The sequence below is a fragment of the Nerophis lumbriciformis genome, linkage group LG18, assembly GCF_033978685.3.
Source record: "Nerophis lumbriciformis linkage group LG18, RoL_Nlum_v2.1, whole genome shotgun sequence".
Lineage (NCBI taxonomy): Eukaryota > Metazoa > Chordata > Actinopteri > Syngnathiformes > Syngnathidae > Nerophis > Nerophis lumbriciformis.
In genome coordinates, this window is record NC_084565.2 from 125,519 (window position 1) to 138,470 (window position 12,952).

The following is a 12,952-nucleotide window of genomic DNA, read 5'->3' on the forward strand; positions in this document are numbered from 1 at the left end:
AGTTTTTACATCCACAGAATCAGTCCAGTACCAATGATCTGGTCTCACCCAACTTAATGCAGTTTTTACATCCACAGAATCAGTCCAGTACCAATGATCTGGTCCCACCAAACTTAATGCAGTTTTTACATCCACAGAATCAGTCCAGTACCAATGATCTGGTCCCACCCAACTTAATGTAGTTTTTACTTCCACAGAATCAGTCCAGTACCAATGATCTGGTCCCACCAAACTTGATGCAGTTTTTACATCCACAGAATCAGTCCAGTACCAATGATCTGGTCCCACCCAACTTAATGTAGTTTTTACATCCACAGAATCAGTCCAGTACCAATGATCTGGTCTCACCCAACTTAATGCAGTTTTTACATCCACAGAATCAGTCCAGTACCAATGATCTGGTCCCACCCAACTTAATGTAGTTTTTACATCCACAGAATCAGTCCAGTACCAATGATCTGGTCTCACCCAACTTAATGCAGTTTTTACATCCACAGAATCAGTCCAGTACCAATGATCTGGTCCAACCAAACTTGATGCAGTTTTTACATCCACAGCATCAGTCCAGTACCAATGATCTGGTCCAACCAAACTTAATGTAGTTTTTACATCCACAGCATCAGTCCAGTACCAATGATCTGGTCCCACCAAACTTGATGCAGTTTTTACCTCCACAGAATGAAATCCACAACAACCACCTGCGGAGGGCGGAGCAAGAGGGTCGAAGTCTTCAGGAGCGCGTGCAGACCTTGACCACGCAGAACAAGAACCTCCATGGGCAGCTGCAGGAGATCAAACGGCGACAAGCGGAGATGGATTGCAAGGTACCCACTGTGGCATTGTGGGTAATGATCCAGACTTTCACCAAGGTCAACTTCCTCAGAGTAAAGAGGAGGTGATGGCGGTCAGGCTGCGGGAGGCCGACAACATGGCCGCCATGGCTGAACTGCAGCAGCACATCTCTGAGCTGGAGATCCAGGTTTGGAACATAATATTTCATCACTTCACCTACTAAGATTTCATCACTTCACCTACTAAGATTTCATCACTTCACCTACTAAGATTTCATCACTTCACCTACTAAGATTTCATCACTTCACCTACTAAGATTTCATCACTTCACCTACTATTTTATCACTTCACCTACTAATATTTCATCACTTCACCTACTATTTCATCACTTCACCTACTAAGATTTCATCACTTCACTTACTATTCCATCACTTCACCTACTACAATTTCATCACTTCACCTACTATTTCATCACTTCACCTACTAAGATTTCATCACTTCACCTACTATTATTTCATCACTTCACCTACTAATATTTCATCACATCGCCTACTAATATTTCATCACTTCACCTACTATTATTTCATCACTTCACCTACTATTATTTCATCACTTCATCTACTAATATTTCATCACATCACCTACTAATATTTCATCACATCACCTACTAATATTTCATCACTTCACCTACTAATATTTCATCACTTCACCTACTAATATTTCATCACTTCACCTACTAAGATTTCATCACTTCACCTACTATTTCATCACTTCACCTACTACAATTTCATCACTTCACTTACTATTTCATCACTTCACCGACTAAGATTTCATCACTTCACCTACTATTATTTCATCACTTCACCTACTAATATTTCATCACATCGCCTACTAATATTTCATCACATCACCTACTAATATTTCATCACTTCACCTACTAATATTTCATCACTTCACCTACTAATATTTCATCACTTCACCTACTATTTCATCACTTCACCTACTATTATTTCATCACATCGCCTACTAATATTTCATCACTTCACCTACTATTATTTCATCACTTCACCTACTATTATTTCATCACTTCACCTACTAATATTTCATCACATCACCTACTAATATTTCATCACATCACCTACTAATATTTCATCACATCACCTACTAATATTTCATCACTTCACCTACTAATATTTCATCACTTCACCTACTAATATTTCATCACTTCACCTACTAATATTTCATCACTTCACCTACTAAGATTTCATCACTTCACCTACTAAGATTTCATCACTTCACCTACTAATATTTCATCACTTCACCTACTAATATTCCATCACTTCACCTACTAATATTTCATCACTTCACCTACTATTTTATCACTTCACCTACTAATATTTCATCACTTCACCTACTATTTCATCACTTCACCTACTAAGATTTTATCACTTCACCTACTATTCCATCACTTCACCTACTACAATTTCATCACTTCACCTACTATTTCATCACTTCACCTACTAAGATTTCATCACTTCACCTACTATTATTTCATCACTTCACCTACTAATATTTCATCACTTCACCTACTAATATTTCATCACATCGCCTACTAATATTTCATCACTTCACCTACTATTATTTCATCACTTCACCTACTATTATTTCATCACTTCATCTACTAATATTTCATCACATCGCCTACTAATATTTCATCACTTCACCTACTATTATTTCATCACTTCACCTACTATTATTTCATCACTTCATCTACTAATATTTCATCACTTCACCTACTAATATTTCATCACTTCACCTACTAATATTTCATCACTTCACCTACTAATATTTCATCACTTCACCTACTAAGATTTCATCACTTCACCTACTAAGATTTCATCACTTCACCTACTAATATTTCATCACTTCGCCTACTAATATTTCATCACTTCACCTACTAATATTTCATCACTTCACCTACTAAGATTTCATCACTTCACCTACTAAGATTTCATCACTTCACCTACTAATATTTCATCACTTCACCTACTAATATTTCATCACTTCACCTACTATTTTATCACTTCACCTACTAATATTTCATCACTTCACCTACTATTTCATCACTTCACCTACTAAGATTTTATCACTTCACCTACTATTCCATCACTTCACCTACTACAATTTCATCACTTCACCTACTATTTCATCACTTCACCTACTAAGATTTCATCACTTCACCTACTATTATTTCATCACTTCACCTACTAATATTCCATCACTTCACCTACTAATATTTCATCACTTCACCTACTATTTTATCACTTCACCTACTAATATTTCATCACTTCACCTACTATTTCATCACTTCACCTACTAAGATTTTATCACTTCACCTACTATTCCATCACTTCACCTACTACAATTTCATCACTTCACCTACTATTTCATCACTTCACCTACTAAGATTTCATCACTTCACCTACTATTATTTCATCACTTCACCTACTAATATTTCATCACATCGCCTACTAATATTTCATCACTTCACCTACTAATATTTCATCACTTCACCTACTAAGATTTCATCACTTCACCTACTAAGATTTCATCACTTCACCTACTAATATTTCATCACTTCGCCTACTAATATTCCATCACTTCACCTACTAATATTTCATCACTTCACCTACTATTTTATCACTTCACCTACTAATATTTCATCACTTCACCTACTATTTCATCACTTCACCTACTAAGATTTTATCACTTCACCTACTATTCCATCACTTCACCTACTACAATTTCATCACTTCACCTACTATTTCATCACTTCACCTACTAAGATTTCATCACTTCACCTACTATTATTTCATCACTTCACCTACTAATATTTCATCACATCGCCTACTAATATTTCATCACTTCACCTACTAATATTTCATCACTTCACCTACTAAGATTTCATCACTTCACCTACTAATATTTCATCACTTCGCCTACTAATATTCCATCACTTCACCTACTAATATTTCATCACTTCACCTACTATTTTATCACTTCACCTACTAATATTTCATCACTTCACCTACTATTTCATCACTTCACCTACTAAGATTTTATCACTTCACCTACTATTCCATCACTTCACCTACTACAATTTCATCACTTCACCTACTATTTCATCACTTCACCTACTAAGATTTCATCACTTCACCTACTATTATTTCATCACTTCACCTACTAATATTTCATCACATCGCCTACTAATATTTCATCACTTCACCTACTATTATTTCATCACTTCACCTACTATTATTTCATCACTTCATCTACTAATATTTCATCACATCACCTACTAATATTTCATCACATCACCTACTAATATTTCATCACTTCACCTACTAATATTTCATCACTTCACCTACTAAGATTTCATCACTTCACCTACTAAGATTTCATCACTTCACCTACTAATATTTCATCACTTCACCTACTAATATTCCATCACTTCACCTACTAATGTTTCATCACTTCACCTACTAATATTTCATCACTTCACCTACTATTATTTCATCACTTCACCTACTAATATTTCATCACATCGCCTACTAATATTCCATCACTTCACCTACTAATGTTTCATCACTTCACCTACTAATATTTCATCACTTCACCTACTATTATTTCATCACTTCACCTACTAATATTTCATCACATCGCCTACTAATATTTCATCACTTCACCTACTATTATTTCATCACATCGCCTACTAATATTTCATCACTTCACCTACTATTATTTCATCACTTCACCTACTATTATTTCATCACTTCACCTACTAAGATTTCATCACTTCACCTACTAATATTTCATCACTTCACCTACTAATATTCCATCACTTCACCTACTAATGTTTCATCACTTCACCTACTAATATTTCATCACTTCACCTACTATTATTTCATCACTTCACCTACTAATATTTCATCACATCGCCTACTAATATTTCATCACTTCACCTACTATTATTTCATCACATCGCCTACTAATATTTCATCACTTCACCTACTATTATTTCATCACTTCACCTACTATTATTTCATCACTTCACCTACTAATATTTCATCACTTCACCTACTAAGATTTCATCACTTCACCTACTAAGATTTCATCACTTCACCTACTAATATTTCATCACATCACCTACTAATATTTCATCACTTCATCTACTAATGTTTCATCACTTCACCTACTAAAATTTCATCACATTACCTACTAATATTTCATCACTTCACCTTGGTGGCTTATAGACTAGAAATGACAGCATAAGAAATGATTCAGTAGCAAAAGTGTCCGCATCTTTCAACTTACTGCATCATGGTCTGAACTTCATAAATTATTTTGGGGTCTCCAAAGAAACAATTACCCCTCCACTTCAAGTTAAAGACAGTATAAGTCCATTCCAGAAGGTTGAGAATAAATAGAAAGTGAGAAACTGGCATGTAGTAATGTGTCTAAAGAGGACGCTAACAAACGCTGAGGTGGTTCTTAGAAGTGATGTGACCATGGACTTGAAGTTGAAAAGAGTCTTTGGGCCAACTAGTCAACCTTTGGTTCTTAGAAGTGATGTGACCATGGACTTGAAGTTGAAAAGAGTCTTTGGGCCAACTAGTCAACCTTTGGTTCTTAGAAGTGATGTGACCATGGACTTGAAGTTGAAAAGAGTCTTTGGGCCAACTAGTCAACCTTTGGTTCTTAGAAGTGATGTGACCATGGACTTGAAGTTGAAAAGAGGCTTTGGGCCAACTAGTCAACCTTTGGTTCTTAGAAGTGATGTGACCATGGACTTGAAGTTGAAAAGAGGCTTTGGGCCAACTAGTCAACCGTTGGTTCTTAGAAGTGATGTGACCATGGACTTGAAGTTGAAAAGAGGCTTTGGGCCAACTAGTCAACCTTTGGTTCTTAGAAGTGATGTGACCATGGACTTGAAGTTGAAAAGAGTCTTTGGGCCAACTAGTCAACCTTTGGTTCTTAAAAGTGATGTGACCATGGACTTGAAGTTGAAAAGAGTCTTTGGGCCAACTAGTCAACCTTTGGTTCTTAGAAGTGATGTGACCATGGACTTGAAGTTGAAAAGAGGCTTTCGGCCAAGTAGTCAACCTTTGGTTCTTAGAAGTGATGTGACCATGGACTTGAAGTTGAAAAGAGGCTTTGGGCCAACTAGTCAACCTTTGGTTCTTAAAAGTGATGTGACCATGGACTTGAAGTTGAAAAGAGTCTTTGGGCCAACTAGTCAACCTTTGGTTCTTAGAAGTGATGTGACCATGGACTTGAAGTTGAAAAGAGGCTTTCGGCCAACTAGTCAACCTTTGGTTCTTAGAAGTGATGTGACCATGGACTTGAAGTTGAAAAGAGGCTTTGGGCCAACTAGTCAACCTTTGGTTCTTAGAAGTGATGTGACCATGGACTTGAAGTTGAAAAGAGTCTTTCGGCCAAGTAGTCAACCTTTGGTTCTTAGAAGTGATGTGACCATGGACTTGAAGTTGAAAAGAGGCTTTGGGCCAACTAGTCAACCTTTGGTTCTTAGAAGTGATGTGACCATGGACTTGAAGTTGAAAAGAGTCTTTGGGCCAACTAGTCAACCTTTGGTTCTTAGAAGTGATGTGACCATGGACTTGAAGTTGAAAAGAGGCTTTGGGCCAACTAGTCAACCTTTGGTTCTTAAAAGTGATGTGACCATGGACTTGAAGTTGAAAAGAGTCTTTGGGCCAACTAGTCAACCTTTGGTTCTTAGAAGTGATGTGACCATGGACTTGAAGTTGAAAAGAGGCTTTGGGCCAACTAGTCAACCTTTGGTTCTTAGAAGTGATGTGACCATGGACTTGAAGTTGAAAAGAGTCTTTGGGTCAACTAGTCAACCTTTGGTTCTTAGAAGTGATGTGACCATGGACTTGAAGTTGAAAAGAGTCTTTGGGTCAACTAGTCAACCTTTGGTTCTTAGAAGTGATGTGACCATGGACTTGAAGTTGAAAAGAGTCTTTGGGCCAACTAGTCAACCTTTGGTTCTTAGAAGTGATGTGACCATGGACTTGAAGTTGAAAAGAGTCTTTGGGTCAACTAGTCAACCTTTGGTTCTTAGAAGTGATGTGACCATGGACTTGAAGTTGAAAAGAGTCTTTCGGCCAAGTAGTCAACCTTTGGTTCTTAGAAGTGATGTGACCATGGACTTGAAGTTGAAAAGAGTCTTTGGGTCAACTAGTCAACCTTTGGTTCTTAGAAGTGATGTGACCATGGACTTGAAGTTGAAAAGAGTCTTTCGGCCAAGTAGTCAACCTTTGGTTCTTAGAAGTGATGTGACCATGGACTTGAAGTTGAAAAGAGTCTTTGGGTCAACTAGTCAACCTTTGGTTCTTAGAAGTGATGTGACCATGGACTTGAAGTTGAAAAGAGTCTTTCGGCCAAGTAGTCAACCTTTGGTTCTTAGAAGTGATGTGACCATGGACTTGAAGTTGAAAAGAGGCTTTCGGCCAAGTAGTCAACCTTTGGTTCTTAGAAGTGATGTGACCATGGACTTGAAGTAGCTCAGCTGTGAAGTAGGAAATAAGCGCCCACAAAAAAGGTGAGAAGCACATCCCAAGACTATTTGTAGGTGTGAAACATAACAGCCGCCGCCTCACAGCGGCGTGTGTGTGTGTGTGTGTGTGTGTGCGTGTGTGTGTGTGTGTGTGTGTGTGTGTGTGTGTGTGTGTGTGTGTGTGTGTGTGTGTGTGTGTGTGTGTTATCTCTGCATGTTGTGATTGCTTGTGGTCGCTGCCATGAAAGATGAAGTGTTGACAAAATCACTTCTGATGATATCAGTATAAAGTACTTTCTTCTGTTGACATGATATTAGTATAAAGTACTATACTAGTTATGTATGTGACTTATACTATGACCTATATACTGTACTAGTTATTTATGTGACTTATACTATGACCTATATACTATACTAGTTATTTATGTGACTTATACTATGACCTATATACTATACTAGTTATTTATGTGACTTATACTATGACCTTTATACCCCGTTTCCATATGAGTTGGGAAATTGTGTTAGATGTAAATATAAACGGAATACAATGATTTGCAAATCCTTTTCAAGCCATATTCAGTTGAATATGCTACAAAGACAACATATTTGATGTTCAATCTCATAAACATTTTTTTTTTTTGCAAATAATCATTCACTTTAGAATTTGATGCCAGCAACACGTGACAAAGAAGTTGGGAAAGGTGGCAATAAATACTGATAAAGTTGAGGAATGCTCATCAAACACTTATTTGGAACATCCCACAGGTGAACAGGCTAATTGGGAACAGGTGGGTGCCATGATTGGGTATAAAAGTAGATTCCATGAAATGCTCAGTCATTCACAAACAAGGATGGGGTGAGGGTCACCACTTTGTCAACAAATGCGTGAGCAAATTGTTGAACAGTTTAAGAAAAACCTTTCTCAAGCAGCTATTGCAAGGAATTTAGGGATTTCACCATCTACGCTCCGTAATATCATCAAAGGGTTCAGAGAATCTGGAGAAATCACTGCACGTAAGCAGCTAAGCCCGTGACCTTCGATCCCTCAGGCTGTACTGCATCAACAAGTGACATCAGTGTGTAAAGGATATCACCACATGGGCTCAGGAACACTTCAGAAACCCACTGTCAGTAACTACAGTTGGTCGCTACATCTGTAAGTGCAAGTTAAAACTCTCCTATGCAAGGCGAAAACCGTTTATCAACAACACCCAGAAACGCTGTCAGCTTTGCTGGGCCTGAGCTCATCTAAGATGGACTGATACAAAGTGGAAAAGTGTTCTGTGTTCTGACGAGTCCACATTTCAAATTGTTTTTGGAAACTGTGGACGTCGTGTCCTCCGGACCAAAGAGGAAAAGAACCATCCGGATTGTTATAGGTGCAAAGTGTAAAAGGCAGCATGTGTGATGGTATGGGGGTGTATTAGTGGCCAAGACATGGGTAACTTACACATCTGTGAAGGCACCATTAATGCTGAAAGGTACATACAGCTTTTGGAACAACATATGTTTCCATCCAAGCAACGTTACCATGGACGCCCCTGCTTATTTCAGCAAGACAATGCCAAGCCACGTGTTACATCAACGTGGCTTCATAGTAAAAGAGTGCGGGTACTAGACTGGCCTGCCTGTAGTCCAGACATTGAAAATGTGTGGCGCATTATGAAGCCTAAAATAGCAGAAGGGAGACCCCCGGACTGTTGAACAACTTAAGCTGTACATCAAGCAAGAATGGGAAAGAATTCCACCTGAGAAGCTTCAAAAATGTCAGTTCCCAAACCTTTACTGAGTGTTGTTAAAAGGAAAGGCCATGTAACACAGTGGTGAACATGCCCTTTCCCAACTACTTTGTCACGTGTTGCAGCCATGAAATTCTAAGTTAATTATTATTTGCAAAAAAAAAATAAAGTTTATGAGTTTGAACATCAAATATGTTGTCTTTGTAGCATATTCAACTGAATATGGCTTGAAAAGGATTTGCAAATCATTGTATTCTGTTTATATTTACATCTAACACAATTTCCCAACTCATATGGAAACGGGGTTTGTACTATACTAGTTATTTATATGACTTATACTATGACCTATATACTATACAAGTTATTTTTGTGACTTATACTATGACCTATATACTATCCTAGTTATTTATGTGACTTATACTATGACCTATATGCTATACTAGTTATTTATTCGACTTATACTATGACTTATATACTATACTAGTTATTTATGTGACTTATACTATGACCTATATGCTATACTAGTTATTTATTCGACTTATACTATGACCTATATACTATACTAGTTATTCATGTGACTTATACTACGACCTATATACTGTACTAGTTATTTATGTGACTTATACTATGACCTATATACTGTACTAGTTATTTATGTGACTTATACGATGACTTATATACTATACTAGTTATTTATGTGACTTATACTATCATCTATATACTGTACTAGTTATTTATGTGACTTATACTATGACCTATATAATTACTAGTTATTTATGTGACTTATACTACGACCTATATACTATACTAGTTATTTATGTGACTTACTGTATACTACGACCTATATACTGTACTAGTTATTTATGTGACTTATACTATGACCTATATACTATACTAGTTATGTATGTGACTTAAACTATGATTTATATACTATACTAGTTATTTATGTGTATTATATTATGACCTTTATACTATACGAGTTATTTATGTGACTTATACTACAACCTATATACTATACTAGTTATTTATGTGACTTGTACTACGACCTATATACTATACTAGTTATTTATGTGACTTATACTGTGACCTATATACTATAGTAGTTATTTATGTGACTCATACTATGACATTTATACTATACTAGTTATTTATGTTACTTATACTACGACCTATATACTATAGTAGTTATTTATGTGACTTATATTACGACCTATATACTATACTATTTATTTATGTGACTAATAATATGACCTATATACTATACTAGTTATTTATGTGACTTATAGTACGACCTATATAGTATAATAGTTATTTATGTGACTTATACTACGACCTATATACTTTACTAGTTATTTATGTGACTTATACTATTATCTATATACTATACTATTTATTTATGTGACTAATAATATGACCTATATACTATACTAGTTATTTATGTGAATTATAGTACGACCTATATAGTATAATAGTTATTTATGTGACTTATACTACGACCTGTATACTATACTAGTTATTTATGTGACTTATACTACAACCTATATACTGTACTAGTTGTTTATGTGACTTACACTATGACCTATATACTGTAGTAGTTATTTATGTGACTTATACTATGACATATATACTATGCTAGTTATTTATGTTACTTATACTACGACCTATATACTATACTAGTTATTTATGTGACTTATACTATGACCTATATACTATAGTAGTTATTTATGTGACTTATACTATGACATATATACTGTACTAGTTATTTATGTGACTTATACTATGACATGTATACTATACTAGTTATTTATGCAGCCTTTAAATCAAAAAGTTTAGGCACCCTTGTTTTAGAAGTATTGCTTTTGTTTTGTGAAAAGGTGTCCTGGAAACTTAGCTTAAGTCTAAGTCTGGGTTTTATGACAACTATGTGTTGAATACAAGACAAATATGACTGTTAGCGAAGAAAAATGCATAATTTAGCCGCACCGTTTTGTAAGCCGCGGTGTTCGAAGTGTATGAAAAAAGTAGTGTCCTATAGTTTGTAAAATACAGTATTGTTGGTGTCAATCTTAACATATCTTATATCATATTACAGCTTCCCTTTTTGGGTACATTGGTCTGTTCCATTTTTCCTTCATTTTTTGGGTTTTCAGACAAAATGAACATGTTTATTTTGTTTGTTTTCTGATCAAATAAACATGTTTATTTTGTTTGTTCTCTGATAAAATAAACAGGTTTATTTTGTTTGTTTTCTGATGAAATTAACATGTTTACTTTGTTTGTTCTCTGATAAAATAAACATGTTTATTTTGTTTGTTCTCTGATAAAATAAACAGGTTTATTTTGTTTGTTTTCTGATGAAATTAACATGTTTACTTTGTTTGTTCTCTGATAAAATAAACATGTTTATTTTGTTTGTTCTCTGATAAAATAAACAGGTTTATTTTGTTTGTTTTCTGATGAAATTAACATGTTTACTTTGTTTGTTCTCTGATAAAATAAACATGTTTATTTTGTTTGTTTTCTGATAAAATAAACATGTTTATTTTGGGGGGTTTTCTGATTATAAAAAAAAAAAAAGTTTAATTTGTTTGTAAAAGGTGCTTTGGGTCCCACTTTGGACACTGGATCTACAGCATCTATCACAGATTATATCGCACATTTGACATGATTATATTGCACATTTGACATGCAAGTCCATATCATAGGATACTTGTTTTTTGTCTGATATCAGACTATTGGCACAAGTGAAATGTCACAAGTCCAACTATGAAGACCGCTTTGGCTTTAGAAGTGTCAACTTGATGCAGAGGATGGACCACTCAAGACATGTTGTGATATCAACTTAGTGGACTTTTTACAAGACATGTTGTAATATCAACTTAGTGGACTTTTTACAAGACATGTTGTGATATCAACTTAGTGGACTTTTTACAAGACATGTTGTGATATCAACTCAGTGGACTTTTTACAAGACATGTTGTGATATCAACTTAGTGGACTTTTTACAAGACATGTTGTAATATCAGCTTAGTGGACTTTTTACAAGACATGTTGTAATATCAACTTAGTGGACTTTTTACAAGACATGTTGTGATATCAACTTAGTGGACTTTTTACAAGACATGTTGTGATATCAACTTAGTGGACTTTTTACAAGACATGTTGTAATATCAGCTTAGTGGACTTTTTACAAGACATGTTGTAATATCAACTTAGTGGACTTTTTACAAGACATGTTGTAATATCAACTTAGTGGACTTTTTACAAGACATGTTGTAATATCAACTTAGTGGACTTTTTACAAGACATGTTGTAATATCAGCTTAGTGGACTTTTTACAAGACATGTTGTAATATCGACTTAGTGGACTTTTTACAAGACATGTTGTAATATCAACTTAGTGGACTTTTTACAAGACATGTTGTGATATCAACTTAGTGGACTTTTTACAAGACATGTTGTGATATCAACTTAGTGGACTTTTTACAAGACATGTTGTAATATCAGCTTAGTGGACTTTTTACAAGACATGTTGTAATATCAGCTTAGTGGACTTTTACAAGACATTTTGTGATATCAACTTAGTGGACTTTTTACAAGACATGTTGTGATATCAACTTAGTGGACTTTTTACAAGACATGTTGTAATATCAGCTTAGTGGACTTTTTACAAGACATGTTGTAATATCGACTAAGTGGACTTTTTACAAGACATGTTGTAATATCAACTTAGTGGACTTTTTACAAGACATGTTGTAATATCAGCTTAGTGGACTTTTTACAAGACATGTTGTAATATCAGCTTAGTGGACTTTTACAAGACATTTTGTGATATCAACTTAGT

The 12,952-nt window shown here is 35.2% G+C and overlaps 1 protein-coding gene across 6 annotated transcripts in view; it reads left to right on the plus strand.

Moving 5' to 3' along the window:
* The window catches only part of evi5b (ecotropic viral integration site 5b), an 86,403-nt gene that overhangs the window by 63,318 nt on the left and 10,133 nt on the right, over positions 1-12,952 (plus strand). For all 6 annotated transcript variants that reach the window (XM_061977428.1, XM_061977427.1, XM_061977426.1 and 3 more), the window contains 2 exons: positions 678-824; positions 884-979. In XM_061977428.1, the coding sequence (XP_061833412.1) occupies positions 678-824; positions 884-979 (243 nt within the window). The remainder of the gene's footprint in view (positions 1-677; positions 825-883; positions 980-12,952) is intronic.